This window comes from Peromyscus maniculatus, chromosome 15 (genome assembly GCF_049852395.1).
Source record: "Peromyscus maniculatus bairdii isolate BWxNUB_F1_BW_parent chromosome 15, HU_Pman_BW_mat_3.1, whole genome shotgun sequence".
In the NCBI taxonomy this organism is placed as follows: domain Eukaryota; kingdom Metazoa; phylum Chordata; class Mammalia; order Rodentia; family Cricetidae; genus Peromyscus; species Peromyscus maniculatus.
The window spans coordinates 3,910,021-3,930,572 of NC_134866.1; the positions used below are offsets into that span (position 1 = coordinate 3,910,021).

General features: G+C 47.3%; 1 protein-coding gene across 1 annotated transcript in view; it reads left to right on the forward strand.

The window, feature by feature from the left end:
* Nucleotides 1-6,302: 6,302 nt before the first annotated feature.
* Ice1 (interactor of little elongation complex ELL subunit 1) overlaps nt 6,303-20,552 on the forward strand; it is a 56,933-nt gene continuing 42,683 nt past the window's right edge. Inside the window, exons 1-2 of the mRNA XM_006987785.4 lie at nt 6,303-6,609; nt 20,055-20,113. Coding sequence (XP_006987847.3) covers nt 6,529-6,609; nt 20,055-20,113 — 140 coding nt within the window. The 5' untranslated portion in view covers nt 6,303-6,528. The remainder of the gene's footprint in view (nt 6,610-20,054; nt 20,114-20,552) is intronic.

A 20,552-nucleotide genomic window follows, 5' to 3' on the forward strand; every position in this document is an offset into this window, starting at 1 on the left:
AGGAGGATCTTCCACTAATGGGCCGCCCGGAGAACTAAATGACAGATACAAGGGGCCTGGAATTTGTCTTGATGTCCAGGACGAACAGGAACAAGTTTTAGTAAGCTGATGGCATCATAGACTGCTGCTGGTGCCCTGGGGTCACAGGAGAAGGTCAGAGCTCCGGAGAGCTGTGGTTCAGGGGATAGGGCACACAGGAGCAGTTTAGCTTCCGGCTTCCCTCTGAAGCCAACCCTGCCTTGGCCCTGACTGCTACCGAACACCTGCTGGCCCCATTCCTACCCTCTTGCTGTTCTCTTGGGTGGGTCTAAGCCACTATGTGGTCTATCATAGCACACCGAATGCTGCCCTCCTTACCCCAGTGCTGTGAAAATGTAGCTCATTACATGTGTGTACCTGTTTTCCATAAGCACGGGTACCTCTGATCAAGGTCCCATAAGTAACCCACAGCTTCCTGGAAACCGGTCCAGGGAACAGATCCAGCTCTAAGTGCATCATTTGGTGGTCCTCACTGGCCCCAGATAAAGAGAAACACTTCCTCCCTTTCATGTCCTCATCTAGAGGGCCCCCATGTTAGCCTATGTCCCCTGCAGGCCTTACTTCCCCCTATGAGGCAGGTCATGACAATCACCATGTACGCACACTCGAGCACAGAGGTCCTGTGTGTGTCAGAGTCTGGCAGCACAGGAGCCTGTCTCATTTCAGCTTCCGCGTCTGTCTGTTTTGCCTTCTGTCTAGGCCATGGCTGATTTAAAACAGGGGAGGCCTTGCTGTCCCTGGAGCAAGCACAGGAATTGTTCCCAGAACTATGTTTGTCCTCTGGCTTTACTTCTCCTGAAGGGTAGAGCTGAGGCCCGGAACACTCCACTCCTCCTTAGGGACACCTGCTGCCCACTGTCCAGAAACTGGAGAAAGGCCTTTAGGACCAGGCAGAGTGGACTGGCGGTGGGGGGCTAGATCACTGCTACAGAACCCGCTTCTGTAGAAGGTCTCAAGGGCCCTTCCCCTCCCTAAGGAGCTCCTAAAAGCTGTTGGAATGAGGCTCTTTCTAAAACACTCACAGGGAAAGATCGCCACCTGGCGGCCAGATACTAACATTACATCATAAAACGAGAAGGTCACACCATCAGAAGACGTGACAGAATTAATTGCAGGCTCTTAGGGGTGATTGGTGGATTTAAAATTCATAACAAAATTCAGCCTGCTTTTGGGTAGTTGATCAAATGAAAGACTCTCCTCTCCTTGTGTGTATGTGTCCGGGTGAAAACACACCTATGTGAGCATGCCTGTGGAAGCTGAGGACATCCTCACGTTTCATTCATCCTTCTGGGGCCATCCATGTTGTTTTTGGAGACAGAGCCTCTTGCTGACCTAGAAATCACCATGCACTCCACTTGGCATGGCTAGAAAGCCTCCAGGATCTGCCTGTCTCTGCTTCCCCAGCGCTGAGTTTACAAGCATGCCTGCCTGATTTGTTTGTTTGTTTTTTAAATGTGGGTTCTGGGAATCACACTCAGGTCCTCTCCTCCTGTCTGTGCGTTGTGCAGCAAGCACGTTGACGACTGAGCTCTCTCAGCCCACAATATATCTTCTCATAAAGCAAAATGTAATTTCAAATAACAAGTAGCTTCCCATGGGGAGTTTTCCTTGGTTTCTGAACCTAATCTGTCAGCCACTCCAGCTAAGACATGTCACTCAGTCAGGCAGCCTACTAATCCTACCAACCTCCAAAGCTTTGCTTCCTAGAAGCTGCATATGTCTGGAGGAAGAGAAGGTGTGAGGTGAGAATGCAGGCCTTTAGGTAGATTCTCCTAGTGGATGGTGGGACTTGACAGTACAGGGAATCTCCTAGAGCCATGGCTGGAATTCAGGTATGAGTTCCACCAGGGCCAAGGACACTCCATGAGAAAAACATAGTTCTTGAAGGTTCTTGAAAGGAAATATGCTAGCTCTCTTCTCTTCTCTCCTCTCCTCCCCTCCCCTCCCCTCCCCTCCCCGGGAATGAGTGTGTGCATGCAATCACATGTATGCATGAGTCTATGTACCTGTGTGTGTGAGGGGGTACACATGCACGTGTGTAAGGACCCATGTGTTAAGGACAGAGTTTAGGTCTCTTCCTCCAGTTCTCTCCAGCTTCACCTCTGAGTCTCTCACTGGACCTGAAGTTTCTGTATCCCACTAGCTTAGCTGCCAGCATGCCAAGGAACCCTTTAGTCTCTTCTGTGCCAATGAATGCTGCGTCTTACTTATCATCTGGACACTGGGTGTCTTAGTCAGGGGTTACTATTGCTGTGAAGAGACACCACGGTCATGGCAGCTCTTACAAAGAAAACATTTAATTGAGGGGGCTCAATTACAGTTCAGAGGTTCAGTCAATTATCTCATCATGGCAGGGAGCATGCCAGCATGCAGGCAGACGTGGTGCTGGAGCTGAGACTGCTACATCTTGCAGGCAACAGGAAATCAACTAACCACCACACCGAGTGAAGCTTGAGCAAAAGACTTCAAAGCCCACCCCCATAGTGGCACACTTCCAACAGAAGGTGTGGCCAAATTGAAGGTGTGCCCTCCAGCTTCAAGTTCTGGACTAAAGGCCTGTGTCAATCAGCCTCCTCTAACAAGGCCACACCTCCTAATAATGACACTCCCTATGAGCTTATGGTGGCCAAACACATTCAAACTACCACATTGGGTATCAGAACTCACGCCATGTTCCCAGCCTAGGAGATATGCCTTATGAAGTGTTGCTGTTTCTTATGAGTAGGCCGAGATATGTCTTGGGCTGTTTTCTGTTACTAATACCATATATCCACACCTGGGTAAGATTTATAAAGAGGTTTGCCCTGTTAATGGTTCTGTAAATCTAAGGCCAGGTGAAGGCCCTCTTGCAGTCTCAAGGGTGTCAGTGTGTGGTATCACAGAGAGGAAGCAGGTGTCTGTCTCCTTCCAAAGCCACAAATGGTCATCTCAGGGGCTCCACTCTGGTGGCCATATCTATTCTTAGGCACGTCTTCAAGTCTCTTAATCTAAACACCGAAGTCTTAACCCTGGTTGCAGCTTCTGTGAGTTGCTTTGCTGCTGAATTCAGGAAGATGAATCCAAGATGCCCTGGGCAGTGAGGCCAAGAGTCTCAGGCCACGGCAGCTCCTCAGCCTGACCACTCCCTGTGGTTGCTGGCCTCTTCGACCACGTGTGCACCCTCAGCTTGTAACCTTTTCACTCATTTCCTGCCAGGCTGCAGGTATTCCAGTGGGTCAACACTTTCCTATTCTGTCATGACTTTTGCTCAACAATCTCAGGTTGACTCTAACTAACAGTAGCCAATATGACCCACGGCACAGCTTGAATGCTTTGTTTTGAAATCTCGGGCAAATAACCTAGCGAATCACTTTCCAGTCCAGCCTTCCACAAGCCTCAGGATGTAGGTCCTATCACCAAGTTACTTCGTTGTGATGTTGTAACAAGGGTGATGTTGTAACAAGGGTGAGGACGACCTTTCCTCTGATTCCCAGTAGGAATCCTTTTTACCTGAGAGTCATTTCCTCTTCTCATCTTCTTGCAGACCCCTTAGAATAGCAGTTCTCAACATGTGGGTCACAACCCCCTTGGGGGGAGGTCGAAGGACGCTTTCACAGGGGTCGCATATCGGATACCCTGCATATCAGATTTTTACATTATAATTTATAACAGTTTTGAAGTAGCAACAAAAATTAATTTATGCTTGGGTGTCACCACAACATGAGAAACAACTGCATTAAAAGTTTGCTGCATTAGGAAGGTTGAACTTAAAACTTACTAGGGTCTGTTCCTCCAAATTCCTTTCTGTCTCAAGCTATCACTCAATTGTAAAGTCACTCCTACATTGTCAGGTACTTGCTACCAGAAATCCCCTCCAAACTTGGTAGGAACTATTCCAGGTCTGTTTGTGGTTGCTAATGAAAGGCCACACACTGGGTGACTTAAAGGATTCATTTGGTTTCACTGACTCAGCAGCTAAGGGAGAACACCTGGCCAGCCTTAAGGGGCCTGGGGACGCCCTGAGGCAGGGCCTTGTAAGGTACGGAACACCTGTGTCTCTTCTCTGGTCACCCCCTCTTCTTCAAAAGCTATGGTACCCCATCAAGGGGCTCCTCTCCAATTCTACTGGTCTCTCCGAGTTTCTACCTCTAAACGCTCACCTAGTGGTGTAAATTCCTATTCTCTTAATAGTATGCCGAGGTAATTAAACAACAGCACGTGTTTGGGATGGGACAAACTATAGCAAAATGTATTCATCTGTCTTCCAAGATGGATAGAACCACCAGTGAATGACAAATACTTGGTTTCTACATAGTGAATCCTGTAGTTAAAAAAAAAATCACCACACAATTCAAAATTTGGTCTTTGAAAAACTTGTTGAAACTAAGAAGCAATCAGGGAAACTTTGGGTGTTAACTTAGGACCAAAGAAATATAATGGGGGGCCTGGAAGGCCAAGTGGGACCTCCACACACCTACTTAGACAGCAGAGTGTTTCAGGAAAAAGGCAAGCACAGGAAATGAGCTGTGGCAGGAGGGCAGCATTTGGCTTCTCAGGACAGACCCACTCATGGTGCGCTGTTTTCCCAGAATGCAGTAGAGCGAGAGGATGCTGATATCTTCTTCTCTGCTAAGGCAATTTGCAATAAAATAAATAAAAACAAACCCACCCAATTGGGAAATAAAATTATGGTGAAGAGAAATCTGCATACATCAGGAGCGAGAACTAGATGGTTGCCAGGGTCCATATCCATTTTCCTTGTCTCTAATGGATGGCATGGTGTGCTTCACAAGGCACACCGCTCCCTCCTGCATTGACTCACTCCCCCGGCTCTAAGGGCTCCAGAAAGACCGTATTCGCGAGAGGCACCAGTGTCCCTAGCCTCATCTCCAATGTCAGACCGTTCACAGGAATCCCGCGATAGAAGAAGAAAATGGCTAAAGCTGAGGTCGGACCAGAAGGGGAGCCTACCTATATCTAGAGAAAATTTCCTCAGCTTTGACAGTTGGCAGATCACCTTGCAGCAGAAGCTGGAATCAACGCGATCATATGTTAGGCAGGACCACACCCTGACCAGAGCTGCCTGGGTATGTGGTACCCCATGCTTTCTACTTAAACCTAAACCCATGCCATGATTCTGAAAATGACGGCTGGGGGTAGTTAGTGGATCTCTTTTTCTTCCTAATGTGACCACGCTGGGTACATCTTTTTCTGCCTTTCACTATTGTGTCCTTTAATTTGACATGTGGTGGATGGGTGGCCAAGCCTAGCTTGTTAGTTACCGGGGACTGGCTCTGTGTTCCTCTTATGCACTTTGTCCAGCAGCCTCTGAGGAGACCTGGAGCTTCTATACAGACTGTGCACAGTGTGTCAGATCATGGGCCTGTCGTGCTTGGGTGCAAACAATTCTGGGTATCCATCTGGTCCTTCAACGTCAAAGAAAGTGGCTTGAAAAAGGGACAGGGTGTGAGAGGCTTGAGTGTTATCGATGGCACTTTCCATCTCGAGAGTTAAGAGAGGACCGCCGGGTCTGGGTGCCCACTTAATACCTGCAACACTATTGTGGAAACCTCAGAAATTGCGACTTTGTAACCAGCCGATGAGCAGCGGCCAGACTCCTCCAAGGAGATACTTAATGGCAACAAAGAACGCTTCTGAGGGCGGTGGATACAACGTCCTGAGTTCAAGCCGCCTTTAAAGCCTAATGAGAATTTCTCCCTTTCCACCTCTCCAGCATTAGCACTACGGTGTCTGGGGAAACCGCTCAGAGAGGTTGCGGGGGTTGGCTGTGCGCAGACAGGACCCACAGACGAGTTGCAGGGCTCATGTCCTGGGAGCTCGGGGCTTGGAGGTTAGCCCAGGAGGCTCTCCGTCCCCGCCGGCCGCGAGACACTCCGGGAATTGCAGCCCTTCCTCCGTCCCCCGCACACCCCCGGTGCAAGCCCAGCGGGAGAGCATTGCGGCTCTGGAGGTAACTGTTGCACTTTCCTGCCCTAGGCTAGGGTCCTCCTACGGAAGGCTGCGTCCGAATGGCATCACAGACCCCGCCCCTTAGAGGCGGAAGGGACGTAGGTGTCTACGCAGAGCCTGCAATGCGGCGGGCGGGCCGGAGAGGACTGACAAGCCCCCGAGGCAGGACCTAGCTCTTGCTCCGCGCTCTCAAGGACGCGCCGCCCTAGGGCTTTGTCCTTGGCGCCCCCCACCCACGCCCCGCGCCGACTTTCTGCTCAGGCGGCGCCTCGGACAGCCCAGGGAGGGGGCGGGCCCGGGTGGGGCGGGGACCTGGTGTGCTGTCGTCGCGCCTGGGCCCCTCCGGGCTACGCCGCTCCCCAGCGCTCCGGGCTGCTACGCTGGTCGGAGCCCTAGGCCGCCTCCACGGGGACCTCTGAGCACGCATGGACCTGCCCGCGCCCGGCGGGAAGCGGCCAGGCTGGAGGTGGCCGGGGCGGCGGGGCAGGGCCGAGGCAGCGGGCCCGTGAGCGCGCGCCCTGCAGGCCCGGCCGCAGCACCATGATGCCCGGCGAAACGCACCCGGCGGCGCCCGGGCCGGCCGACCTCGCGCGGTGTCAGGGTTGCGCCTCCCTGCAGCAGGTAACGACGATCCCCGGCCCACCCCCTGGGCGCTGCCCTGGGAGCGGGTGCCCTGTGCTTTGTTTAGTCACGGGCTCCAGAGCGGGTTCACCGGGTGCGATGCTGGTGGCAGGCGAATGAATGCGCCCTGCAGGGCCCCGTCCTCCTCTGCCCAGATTCGGGGTTTGCAGGGCTGAGCTGGGTGGGTGGGCGACCCTAAGTGCAGAGGGAATCATCCTTTCTGGGGTGAAGGCCTCTTCTCGCATTCCTAGTCATTTGTTACTTGAAGGCCAGGCTTTTATGTTTTATGTTGCGTGCCCAGGTCACGAGACTTCACGATTCGGGAGCTGCATTGCATTTTACACCTATCTATCAAAGTACCATCCAGCGTAGCTTGGGTTAAATAACGTCGTTAGTTGTCTGATTAAAATATTCCATTAAGATGTGCGCGTCGTGGTAGTTTGTTGCAGTGGCATGCTCTGTTCTCAGTAACGGCCGCAGATGAGCTGTGGGGTTCACTGATGTAGTGGAAATTGTCCCAGTTCACCTCCTCATCCCCTTTCTGCCTCGTGTTCTAGACACCGTTCACATCTGGTGAACCAGGTGGACACGAGTAAGATGAACGTAGGCAAGTACCACTTGACAGGATTTTAGATGTTGGGAAGAAAATAATGGACGATGTCAGGATGTCCAAGTTGGTGTTTTTGAGGCCGTGGCAGATGTGGATGTTGAAAAAGCAGCTTTGGAGATCGTTTTTAACAGGTGGGACGGTTTCTGTGATGAGAAAGAGCTGTGCATGTTTGATGAGCAAAGCCTGTGGAAGCCTCGTGGTTGGTGAGACGAGGTCAGAAGAGATGCAGACTACGTAGCCATCCATAGAAGCCTGCTTTTATTGTACAGTGCAGTGTCTTTGCGCAGATTTATATATTCCAGTTGTTCTGGGAATAGGAGATGGGGGCATATGCTGGCACTCTTGTATAAAGAAAATGAATGAATCAAGCCATTTTGTAGCTAGCCCACATTGTGAGGGCATCTTAGAGTCCTCTGCTCCCATCTCAAGATTCTCACTGGCTTGCTCCTGTATCTTTAATAGACCATATTTGTTTTTTGAGCCTGTTCATTCACTCAAAGAATTTTTTTGCATCCCCTGCTGTTTTATTGCAACGTAAGAAGCAGAGGAAAATTATATTAGAATTAATATGTAGATACAAATAGAGTTAAAAATAGGAGGGAAGAGTATGCAAGGACCAGGATGGTAGTTGCTGGGATTTGTGGTCTCTGGGAAAATCATATTTGAACAAGAAAATGAGTTCTGTTGATTTCTTTGGAGACAGACATCCTAGTGGATGCCTCAAGGCCTGGAGTAGGTGCTTTCCCAGTGTGCTTAGGAAGAGCAAGTGTGGTAGTTTGAGTGTATTTGGCCCCCATAAGCTCATAGGGAGTGGCACTATTAGGAGGTGTGGCCAGATTTTGAGGCTGGAGGGCACATCTTCAATTTGGCCACACCTTCTGTTGGAAGTGTGTCACTGTGGGGGCGGGCTTTGAAGTCTTTTGCTCAAGCTTCCCTCCGTGTGGTGGTCAGTTGACTTCCTGTTGCCTGCAAGATGTAGCAGTCTCAGCTCCAGCACCATGTCTGCCTGCACACTGCCATGCTCCCTGTCATGATGATAACGGACTGAACCTCTGAAACTGTAATTGAGCCCTCTCAATTAAATGTTTTCTTTATAAGAGCTGCCATGGTCCTGGTGTTTTCTCAGAGCAATAAAAACCCAAACTAAGCGTGAAAGCCAGTGAGACTGAGGGTTTAGGGTTTGCAGGGGTCATGTCAGCAAGAAGAGCCCTGGTTGTGTGAGCCTCACACACCAGTGTATGGACTTGGGCTTCTTTGAGTCACTGGAGGTTTTTGCACAGAACAGCTGTGTGAACTGTGCTTCTCTGCCCTCCTGAGAGCGGCCTCCACACACTGCCCACCAGGAGTCTCTGTCCTGTTGAATCAGCAGAGGCATTGAGACCTTCAGGTTGCTTAAGACCAACCTGGTGCCTTCCTTCTCTGACAGCCTGCATCCATTTACTGGTTCTCTTGATTCCCAAGTCTTAATCTTACCATCCTTACTGTAGGAAGCATTCTAATCTATGGCCTAGAAGCTACTGTTTCCGCTGCCCAAGGGGGCGCCCCCTTTCCCCTCTCTAAGACACACTTCCACTCTTGGTTTCCATAACAGCAATTAGAGGAGGGGTTCCCTTAGATCTCTATAGGCCTGGTCTGTAAACTTTTTTCCTTAAGGGGCAAGATCATAAATTATTGGGCTTTTGGGACTTGTTCACACCTTCTCAGTTGCCATTGAGGTGTGAAAGCAGCCATAGACAAGAGTAAAAGAATCCATGGCTGTGCTCCTAAGGATAGGAATGTAGCTTTTGAAAAGGCTTTTCAGGGCAATAGTGTTCCAGAGACTGCTGTGAGTTCTGTCTCTGGAACACTTATTTAATTTCCAAAGTGAGTCAGGGAAGATGGGTCTCCAGCGGACATAGAGCATTGCAGCGAGGCTCTTTGCTCATTTCCTGTATGTGTTGAGAGATGGAAGCTTTGTCTATTAACACCTCCAAGACAAAGTGTGTTGGCCAGGATGGAAGTATGTAGTGCACGTGGAGGGCAGAGGATGGATGAGTTGATGAATAGAAGCTGGGTTTGGCTAAGGGTAAATTATCTCAATAATGTGACCTAGTGAGAGTATTACAGCACAGAGTTCATCGAAGCTCTAGGAAATGATAACAAGAAAAGGCTCTTGCGTGTGAGAAGCAAGATAGGGTGAAGCCTGTTAGGTTGGGTCTTGTGTCCAGAAGTGAAAGGTACTAAGATTTCAGTCTTTGAATAACTGTGAACCGTGATGGAAGGAAGAAAGGAAGCCAGCTGAGGAAAGAAAGGCTGTTGGAAATGTGGGGCTACAGCTTTAAAATGACATTAGACTGGGGAGTTTTAGCCATTTTCAGATGTTTGCAAAGTGTCTGAAATGTCCTAATGCACTTCTAAGGAAGTGGAAGCCAGTTCCTGGGTTTCTATGGGTGCTCAGTTCATAGTAAGAATCTTTTCATGGGAAGGGGTTAGGTAGTCCTTTGAGTCACTTAAGCTTTGAAAACCACTAGTATCTTAAGAGAATCTGGCTGCTGGGGCTGGGCTCTTGAAGAAGAAAGCATGGAATGGGGAGGGGTGGAAAGAGATACGGAGACTTAAACAGGAAGTGGGTCACTGGCCTGTTGGGAGGAGAGAGATGACTGGACATTGCTTGCTGTATGTAGCTTAAACTTGTGCAGGAGAGAAGCCTTAATAGTTTTAAACCACTGGTACTTCTGGATCCTATGGAAGAGGTCCACATAGTCTTCTCACAGTGGCACCAACTGCAGTGCTGGTCCTTCAGTCTGCCTTGGAGCCTTATGGTAGCAGGTTCCTGTTCTGAACTGAACAGCCCTTGCTTGCAGAACGTCCTCATGTCTGTTTGACCCTTGTTTCCTTTAGAATGGAAGAAACAGTTGCCTTTTTACCCTACTCCCTCAGAAATGTATCCAAAGGCAGCCATGCTTCCTGACATCGTAAGTATCTCCTGATAGCTTCAGAGGTGACTCTTGACCTTTGGATTGTAGGAGTTTGTTACTGATCTGTAGCCCAGCATCTACGTCTTCTAGAACCTCAGCAGCCACAAAAACCAATGTGGGGCCAGAATCTGATGATACTGTGTAAATTAGGCAGGCTCTGCATTGCATAGTTTTAGGTTTATTGATTGTTGGAAGTTACCACCCACCCTCACCCCCCGCCCCCCATTTTGAGCATTTGGGACTCTGCACTTTTGCGTTAGAATTGGTCTACTTATTGAAGCTACAGATACTCCCAGAGCAGGAAACTGGTCAGAGGTATTTCACTACAGGATCCTCCACATGTGGAAGCTCCAGGAGCAGAAAACATGAATTTGGAGAGATCTATCAGGGAAACCTGCAGAGAGCACCCTCCTCCCTTTGCAAAGAGCACCCCTACCTTGAGCAGTGGATCCCACCTGCACACAGGACTTGTGGGTCAGAAGGACCCAAAGGGCCCTGAACCCATCATACTCTGTTAATCTTACTATTCAGAGAGTTCAGTTCCAAACAACATAAATGAACCCAGATTTGACAAGGAGAAAAAAAAAAGTTCAGTTAGGAACATTGCAGTATAAACTGGTGGGTGGTGTCTGGATGTCTGACTCTTCACAGTGACATGCCCACAGGCCTTGGGAGTAGTGCAGAAGGGGTTGGAACAGATAATTTGGAAGGTTCTCCTTTCCCTCTCAGGCAGTGGCTCTCAACCTTCCTAATGCTGTGACCCTTGTCCTCATGCTGTGCCGACCCCCCCCCCCTAAAATATTTTACTGCTACTTTATAATTTTGCTACTGTTAGGAATTGTAATGTAACTATCTGTGTTTTCTGTCTTAGGGGACTCCTGTGAAAAGGTTGTTTGACCACATGCTCTGTTTAGTGATTGGGCTTTAGTTTTAGGTTTTCTTGTTGTTATGACAAAACACTTAGCAAACCAGTCTAAGGAGCATTTGTTTTGGTCATGGTTGGAGGGGATACAGTCCATGGGGAACCATGGCAACAGGAGTATGAGGCATGTGCTCACACCGCGCTAGCAGGGAGGAAGCTGGCGGTGAGTGCTAGTGCTCAGCCAGCTTGATCCTTGTCATTCCATGTGGGGCCTTAGCCCCTGGGGCGGCACTGCTCACATTCAGAACAGGCCTTCCGCCCTCACAGACACTCTGTAGTGTGTCTCCCAGCTAGTCCAAATCGAATCAAGTTGACCTTGAAGATGAATAACAATATTTTCTCCTTTCATCCCAAATGTGATGCTTACTGTATGTTGGAGATTGCAGTGGACCGAACACTTAACGTGGCTGACCCTGCTGCCTTGTCTCCTGTTAACTGAGGCTTTTCAGTTTCCCTGCCTGAAGCATAGAGCTGAGCAAGGTGGATGGCAAGAAGCTTTGCCCCATCACTCAGTAAGAGAGGGGTGAGGATCAGTGGTGCAGATGCACATGAGTGTGGAGCTAGGGTTTGCTTGCTGTCTCTGGCATAGTACCTGACATTATAGTGTGGCACCTGGAAGCAAGGCAGGAAAGATTCCAGATGGAGTAGCAAAGAACTAGAAGGAAAATGAGAAAAAGAGAAGCATTTCTGTTGTGGAGTGATGACGAATGCCGTTTCCTGTTGCCAGCTTTGCCTAAATGCACCTCAGTGCAGCCTGGCATAGTGGCACATACCTGCAGTCCCCACACCTAAGTCCAAGGTAGGAGGAGCTACAGCTTCCGGACTCTCCCGGGCTGTAGGTGATGTACTTACTGTCTGAGAAGCCAACCTTTAATGCTTTTGTTCCTCCAGAGCCTACCACCGCCCCTCCTGCTGGTCCAGGGCTTGTTTCCACCTACACTTGTGTTCTCCATCATCCTCACTCTGGGGTTCATGCTCTTGGCAGACCTGCTCACATCTTTTGGTACCTCTCTGAGCAAGGATGTCCTAGGACAGAAGTTTGCAGAGACTTGGCAAATTTGAAAATATCTCTTATACAGAAGTTTGAATTTTTTTTCCAAGATGGGAAGTATCCCTGTGTAGGGCCCTGGTCTCTAGTGAAGCCCTTCCAGCTTCAGGTGCTTAGAAGGTCTTTACCCTGTCTCCACCACTCTAAAATCATAACTCTGTTCCAAGGGTGGCATTCTGTTGGGATCCACAGGCTTCCTGCTGGATGTTGGAGGAGCACTTTCCCTTACATAATGGAACACTGTCTCCCACGTCTGTCTGTCTTTCCATGGGCTTTGTCCAGAGCATTTGTCACTGGGCCAGTGGGACTGTTTCCTCTGACACCAATATTTGGTGTCTGTTTCTCTCTCCCATCTCTGTATCTGCTTTCTTTTCTGGGACCTTTTGTTGAATTCTGTGGTCAGAACTTTTGAGTCTGTAATTATGTTCTCCTGGTTATAATTTAGCTATAACTTAACTAGTGTAAAATGTAATCTTTTGATGTGTACAATTAGTCAGTGACATCGAGCAGTTGAGTGATTACCCACAGCCGCCTCCTGAAACATTCCCGCCTGCCCTCAAGGAAGCCCAGCCAGCAGTCATCCCAGCCCCCTCCCTCCCTGTGTTGCCTGCCAAGTCCTCAGCTACGGGTTTGCTTGGTATGGACAGTGTACATGACTGGAGTTAGTACACAGCGTCTGCTGTGGGTGTTGCAGCTCACACGGTGTTCTAAGGTTCGTGTGGTAGTTGTATCACCGATGGTTGTTCATGGTCGGGACTGGGTGGCTCAACCATCCATCCTGTAATGGGCCTGGAGCTTATGTTTCTGTTTGTAGTGTGAGCAGCGCTGCTCTCACTGTTACTGTGAACTTGCCATGGCATATGTTGTCTGCCCGAGTGTGTGCCCGGGAGTGCGATGCTTAGTCCTGTGGCAACTGCTTAATGTCCCACCCATCAGCCGAGAGTGATTGGGGGCCAGTATCCTACATCCTCAGCAGCACCGGCTGACCTTTCTGTTTTAGGTGTCCCAGTACCTGACGCTCCGAGTGCTCTCGGTGTCCCTGTAACTGCCACATGGCTTCTCCAGTGTGCCATCGGTTATGGCACTGTGCTAGTGCTGTTGAGGTTTTCTTGTCCACTTGTGTTTACTTCAGGTCTGGCTCTGGTTTCTCTCTTTCCATTCATTGTAGCGTAGGTTTGGGACTCTGGTGGTTCATGAAGAGCCTGGGGGTGGAGTATGCTGGCTGCAGACTGAGGAGGCAGGGCCTTCTGGACTGGTGTGTGGCAGTATGGCTGAGTCCTTTACTGACGGAGGAATGACCGGCACCAGCACTTGGATCACCTCTGTCCTCCCTGGAAGATAGAGGACTGGGGTGACACATGGCCATCTTCCCCTTAGGTCATCATGGTCAGCACTGGAGCATGTGTGTGTGTCGAGTAGACACCTTGGGAAGACAGACTTTTTGCTAGATGGCAGAGGAGCACTTACTTCCCTCACAGTGTGGGAAGCTGGGGCTGGCCCCCAAGGCTTGACAGAAAGCTTGGGGCTGGTTCCTGCTTGAGCTGCATTCTCCTTCACCTCCAGAAGACACAGCATAGAGCAGCCTGCTGAGACTCTGACTCTGAGCTGACACACAGCTTGCACTCTGTGTTCTTGTTTCGGTTTATGTTTCAACCCGGTTGGTTTGTGCTCTGTGTAGAGACAGTGGTTGTGTTGTGTGGAGACATGGTTCTCACATGGTTGTGTGCAGACATGGTTCCCACATGGTTGTGTGGAGACATGGTTCTCACATGGTGGTGTGCAGACAGACATGGTTCTCACATGGTTGTGTGCAGACAGACATGGTTCCCACATGGTTGTGTGCAGACAGACATGGTTCCCACATGGTTGTGTGCAGACAGACATGGTTCTCACATGGTTGTGTGCAGACAGACATGGTTCCCACATGGTTGTGTGGAGACATGGTTCTCACATGGTGGTGTGCAGACAGACATGGTTCTCACATGGTTGTGTGCAGACATGGTTCCCACATGGTTGTGTGCAGACAGACATGGTTCCCATATGGTTGTGTGCAGACATGGTTCTCACATGGTTGTGTGCAGACAGACATGGTTCCCATATGGTTGTGTGCAGACAGACATGGTTCCCACATGGTTGTGTGCAGACAGACATGGTTCCCACATGGTTGTGTGCAGACAGACATGGTTCCCACATGGTTGTGTGCAGACAGACATGGTTCCCACATGGTTGTGTGCAGACAGACATGGTTCCCACATGGTTGTGTGCAGACAGACATGGTTCTCACATGGTTGTGTGCAGACATGGTTCCCACATGGTTGTGTGCAGACAGACATGGTTCCCACATGGTTGTGTGCAGACAGACATGGTTCCCATATGGTTGTGTGCAGACATGGTTACCACATGGTTGTGTGGAGACAGACATGGTTCCCACATGGTTGTGTGCAGACAGTGGTTCCTGTGTGATTTTAGGTGCTTTCAACAAAGCAGTGCAAACACCAGCTGTTCCTTCTTCCTGACCCAGTTAGTCTGAGTTAGAGCTCACTAATGTTTCTGATCTATTTTAACCTGATCACATCTGCAGAGAGCTTCCTAGGCAAGTTTATTCTGTGGTAGGATAGTGGTGGGGAGGTTAGCCTAGAGAACTTGAGCATACTGTCGAGGAGAGGACAACGCTCAGCCATTGACACTAAGCAGACTGCTCTTCACAGCTCAAGTGGGTCTAATGGAAAAGAGTGACAGGTTTTGGAGTAATTTCTAACGTTGTTAGGAATGCTGGACATAGAGCAGAAAACAGTGACACTCAGTAGAGTGACGGCAGCTAAGGTGGGATAGGGGTTTGAACCAAATGTGGTGTTGCAATCTCTGGAATTAAGGCTGCTTCAGCAGTAGAAGTATTGTTGAAATCCACTACAGGTAACTAGGGAATACTTAAATAAATGCTAAGTGTATCTCACGAGAGGCACTTTCAGTATGGATAGAAGTCTCAGTGCATGACTGTGGCCATGCCTGTTGTAAAACATCACTTCAGGAAGACCAGGGCAAAGGAAACAAGCAGAGTAGCAGAAGGGCAGCAGCATGGGACCTCTGATGGTGCAGTCAGGCACACAGACTGTCTACTGCAGACACTGTTGAGTGTACTTTGTGCATTCTGTTGTGCAAACTTTTGCATCTGTTCGTAAGTGGCATTGTGAAATGAACAAGTTGTTGCAGTCAACAAATACAAATTGGTTACATTCCTTCACACATCTAAGACCCGCTTGAGAAATGCAAGAGACACAGCAAAAATGGCATCTATGCAGGTGATAGAAAATGACCTGGGTTTAGGAAAGCATCTAAGAAGGCCTCTTACATAGAGGTAGTCAGCTAAGGTTAGAGATGGAAACATGCCCCTTATATCCCTGCAGGACATCTATTTGAGTTTGGAGTGGAGGGGAGAGGTTAGTCTTTGCCATCTTAAATGGCATTCTCCTAATGCCACGAAGGTGGTCCGTACTCCTCATCTGAGCTAACGCCCTCCTGATAATGCACGTGCCTGCGTGGAGTTGGTGAGCCAGGTTGGCTTGTGTTAGAGCTTTGACTTCTTATGTGTTCCTACTGCATCAGGTCATTGTGTCGGTGCTCAACACATGGTGGTTGGTGCCTGTAGAAATGTGAAATGTCAGTGCTGTGGATGTGTCAAGCTTTGTGTGCTTTCTTGTGCTTTGACAGTGTTCAGGGGTCACCTTGATAGTGGTAAGCCACTACGTACAACTGTAGCCCCTGTAGAAAGTAGGTAGTGTATAATGAAAGGTTTAAGTGTTTAAGGCAGCTGAATGTGCTGCTGTTGCTGAAGAGTTCATCTTTTCCCTTTTGACTTAAATTTTGGGAGGCTGCATGTGTAAGAATAAATCCTAGGAGAGTTATTGTGTTCCCCAAAATATTGTGTACCCTAATAAATTTATCTGGGGTCAGAGAACAGAACAGCCACTAGATACAGAGGCCAGAAAATGGTGGCACACACACCTTTAGTCCTGGCATTCTGAAGGCAGAGATCCATCCGGATTGCTGTGAGTTCAAAGCCACACTGGAAACAGGCATGGAGAGACACGCCTTAAATCCCAGGAAGTGATGGCAGGAAGCAGAAAGGTATATAAGTCATGAAAACCAGGAACTAGAGCTGGTTAAGCTTTTAGGCTTCTAGCAACACCTCAGCTGAGATCCAGTTGGGTGAGGACTCAGAGGCTTCCAGTCTGAGGAAACAGGATCAGCTGAGGAATTGGCAAGGTGAGGTGGCTGTGGCTTGTTCTGTTTCTTTGATTATTCAGCACAGCATTCACTCCAATACCTGGCTCTGGGTTTGATTTTTATTAATAAGACCTTTTAAGATTCGTGCTGCAGAGTTATAGACATAAATATGAAAAAAGTATGTAAGTGCTAGGTAGCATAAAATAATTCTCATTTTCATATGAGAAGGACCCTGCTAAGTTTGTTTCTGGAAACAGAGCCTTAGCATGTACTCAGACATACTCAGTTGTGTCAGTATTTAGACAGTTCTGGTTGCTGCATGAGTGTCCTTGAATGGTTATTTAGCAGGCATACATATGTAAGTGCATATGTGATGAGAGGCTACTACCTATCAAATACTGTAGCTCACAGTGTATCAGCAGCACTAAGCAAGTGTCAGGCTGTTAAGGAAAAAGAAAGAATGCCCAGAAGTGACTGAGAAGACCTTTCAGCATTGATGAGGTGTGGGGAAGGCTTGGGAGATGGCTCTGCTCGCAGTGGTGCTTTCTACACAAGCCTGGACTCCACCCATTGAGCCAGCTCCACAAAGCTGTCCTCTGACCTCCACACACATGCATGCACAGACACACAAATAATGCTAGTGGAAATATCTTTAAGACTATCCAAGATCACAGTTGTGGCGAAGCAAGGAGATCCATTGCTTGCTGTTAGGAATGACTGAGCAGGACCAAGTGTCCTTCAGAAGAGTACTGGGACATTGAGCCTCCTGGGATAGGTGATAACAAGCTAAATTGTATGGAGATTGCAGAGGACCTGCATTTTTCAATCAGTTCTAGCCTGGGTATGTACATGTAGCTGCCAAAAAAGATATAGGCACTCTGAGTGGAAACACTACTGTTCCTCTCCAAGTCCTCTGGATTGCTTAGAGTCTGACTCTTGAGATAGGATGGCTGGGCATCGTTCCTGGTGTGAACTTGTCTGCATAAATGCTGGAAAGCTACTGTAGTGTATTTAAGACTGCTGTTACTCTTGAATATTTTACTGATTGGAAAATTGGCATTTAAGTCAAATAAAAGAAAAAAATCTGTGTTTTAGTTCTTGGGAACATCTGAGCAGTATAACTAATAATGCTTTGATCTTCAGTTTCCTAACAAGATTTGGAACCAGCTTGGGGTTGGTCCCTGCAGTGTAATACAGTTCCTCACAAAATGGCTTTTTAACTTAGTCTTGATCCCACTATTTGTTCTCTGTCATGTTATCTCAATTTTTGTTATTTTGATGTATTTTTCAGGAAGTTTCTATGTTTCTGCTAAGTAGTAATCAGTCAGTAACTTGTTACTGTCCTCTGACCTTGGTGTGGAGGGACATTGCAGTTCTCACAGATGGCAAGTGTAAACAGACGTTTCCTGTCCCAACATTTCCTGTCCCAAATGCCTGTTACAAATATCCAGCAGCCACTTCCCGAATTACTACACAGAGGCTTATATTAATTATAAATGCTCGGCTGATAGCTCAGGCTTGTTACTAACTAGCTCTTACAACTTAAATTAACCCATTTCTATAAATCTGTGTATTGCCATGTGGCTCGTGGCTTTACCTGTCATCTAGCATGTCTTGCTTCCTGGGCGGCTGGCTGACATCTCTCCTCACTCCACCCTTATTCTTCTCAGCATTCTCAATTTGGCTTTCCCACCTAACTTCCTGCCCAGCTACTGGCCTGTCAGCTTTTTATTAACCAGTGAGTAATACATATTCACAGTGTAGAAAAGGATTGTTCCACAGCATTTCCACCTTTTTGTCTAATTAAAAAGGAAGGTTTTATCTTTAATATAGTAAAACTATATACAACAAAAATAATTACTAAGAATTACAAAAACAATATCCAGTCCATTTGCATTTGGCAAAATTAGAGTAAATACTTAATTATCTATCTTATCTTGATGAGTCTAAAGTTTTGTATCTTTTTATCTTTTGTCATCACTAAGCAAAACTATGACTATCTAGTCTTCAACTCCGTCAAAGACCTAGAAGGGTGAAATGTTACCTAATAACAGGGATATCTCACTGCCTGGACAGTCACCCAAAGTTCCTCTGTAACATTGAGGCGTCCATCTTTGACCTACAAGCCTGGAGTATCTGACAGACTTTTCTCAGAAGCGGGAAAATTTGAAGGACTGTCCTACCTTGTCTTGGCAAAGTTTGGTAGTCCCTTTTTTTATATCCTATTGGTCCAGTTTGGATAGTAACTGTCAACAATTGAGGAAAGGGCAGTTTATTTGTCCATATGGCTAGCTTTTGCCATAAAGAAAGCAAACTCCATATGGAGGTTCTTCAGTGCTCATCATCTTCTCTGAAGTAGATCTGTGCTGCCAGGAATAGATGTATCTCATTGTCATGAAAAGCCTTTTAGGTTATTAAACATGTTAAATGTCATATTCTTAGGTCTTTGAAGTGTTTAAAGACCATCTATCTAAATGTATCTGTGTATGACCTTGAAAACATACTTAACATGACTTAAGTTTGACTATTATGGATGAATAACTATTAATCTGTATTTCTTAAATTACGCATTACATTTTTAAATGAGCTACATAAGCACAATATCTTAAACAAGAGTAGAAATATACATATAGTATAACAACATTAATTTTAAATTTGTATCAATAATATCCATACCAATGTAAAATATTTTGAGGTCAACAGTTGTTTTTGTGGATTAAAGTAGATTCAAACCCCCCCCTCCTTCCCCTATCATTTCTATATCACATTCCCTCCTTTTAGAAAGAGATCTCTGAACTTAACTCTGAACTTAACTTTTGTTTAGCCCTTTTTTGACTATGACCAATAACAATTTGTAACTAACCCCTTAAACAAAGATCAACATCCATAATCTATTTTTTTTGGGAATGTGGGTGTAGTTCTGTAGACTGATTGGGGGCACTGGTAATCTTTGGGAGACCCAGAGAAGATTTAGGATAATGGTTAAATCTTAGCTGGAGTAGTCTGGGAGGCTGGGTCATCTCAGCCAGCAGCTTTGAAGCCTTTCTGGATGCAGAATTCAGGAAACTGCAACAGAGGCATTCTGAAATGTTGGATCATCTGAGCCATCTGTTCCCATTGTAGATTTTTCAGGGGGTTTTCCTCAATCAAACCTGATTTTTCTTACCCCAGAATGAATCCAGAGCCTCTCATTTCCTGTGGAAAAAGAACAGAACCTCTTTCCCAAAGTAGCATATCGTTTGACTTAAATTTCCAAGGGCAGTGGTGGTGCACGCCTTTAATCCCAGCACTCGGGAGGCAGAGGCAGGCGGATCTTTGTGAGTTCGAGGCCAGCCTGGTCTACAGAGCGAGATCCAGAGGCGCAAGGCTACACAGAGAAACCCTGTCTCGAAAAACCAAAAAAAAAAAAAGATTTTTTTTTTTGAATGTTTAGGTTGGTTTAATGTAGCAACTTTCATAATCAAATGTATCTTAGCAGTTATCATTTGTTCATCAGTAGTCAGAAAATTTAAAGGCAACCCTGCAAGGGCCGTGGCTGCAGAGGAGTCCTGCAGTACATGAGGAGAGTTGCCTGTTTCTGTCTATGGAGCACTGTGAACCACCTGCTTATATTTATATGTTGTAGGACATGTAATGAAATGCCATAGAAACATAAATAGCTGACTGTAACTTTTTTTCTTTCAGAACTTAAATGAATATGTTGAAGCATTAATTGCCTTGAAACAGAAAATTATTAATACAGAGTAAGTATACCTGCATGTTGGAAGACTTGTGCCAGTCTGTCTGTCCAACTGGTTGAAGTGGGTGGTATTTTGGAACCCCGCAGTGGACCCAGTGGGTTCGGAAACATTGAACCCCTTGCTTAGGGGCTCACACAGGCTTTAGTAGAAAATCATCTTTGCTAAGTTAGAGTTTAGAAGCTGCTTTCTCTCTCAAACTGTTCTCTATGCTGGTGTCAGATTTCCTCGCATTATTTATGCTACATTACAAGATTCAATTCTTTTCAGTATTCTTTGATAGTATCATGTTTCAGACTAAAAGCTCTTAATACTTGTGGGTTGTTTAGGAATCAAGGTGATGTCAGCCTAGCATGCTTTTGGTTTTGGGACCAAAGGAGAAAGGCCATCTAGAGCGATGTGAGCCACAGCTTTCTGTGGTGTGCTTGTCCAGTGACGCAGAAGT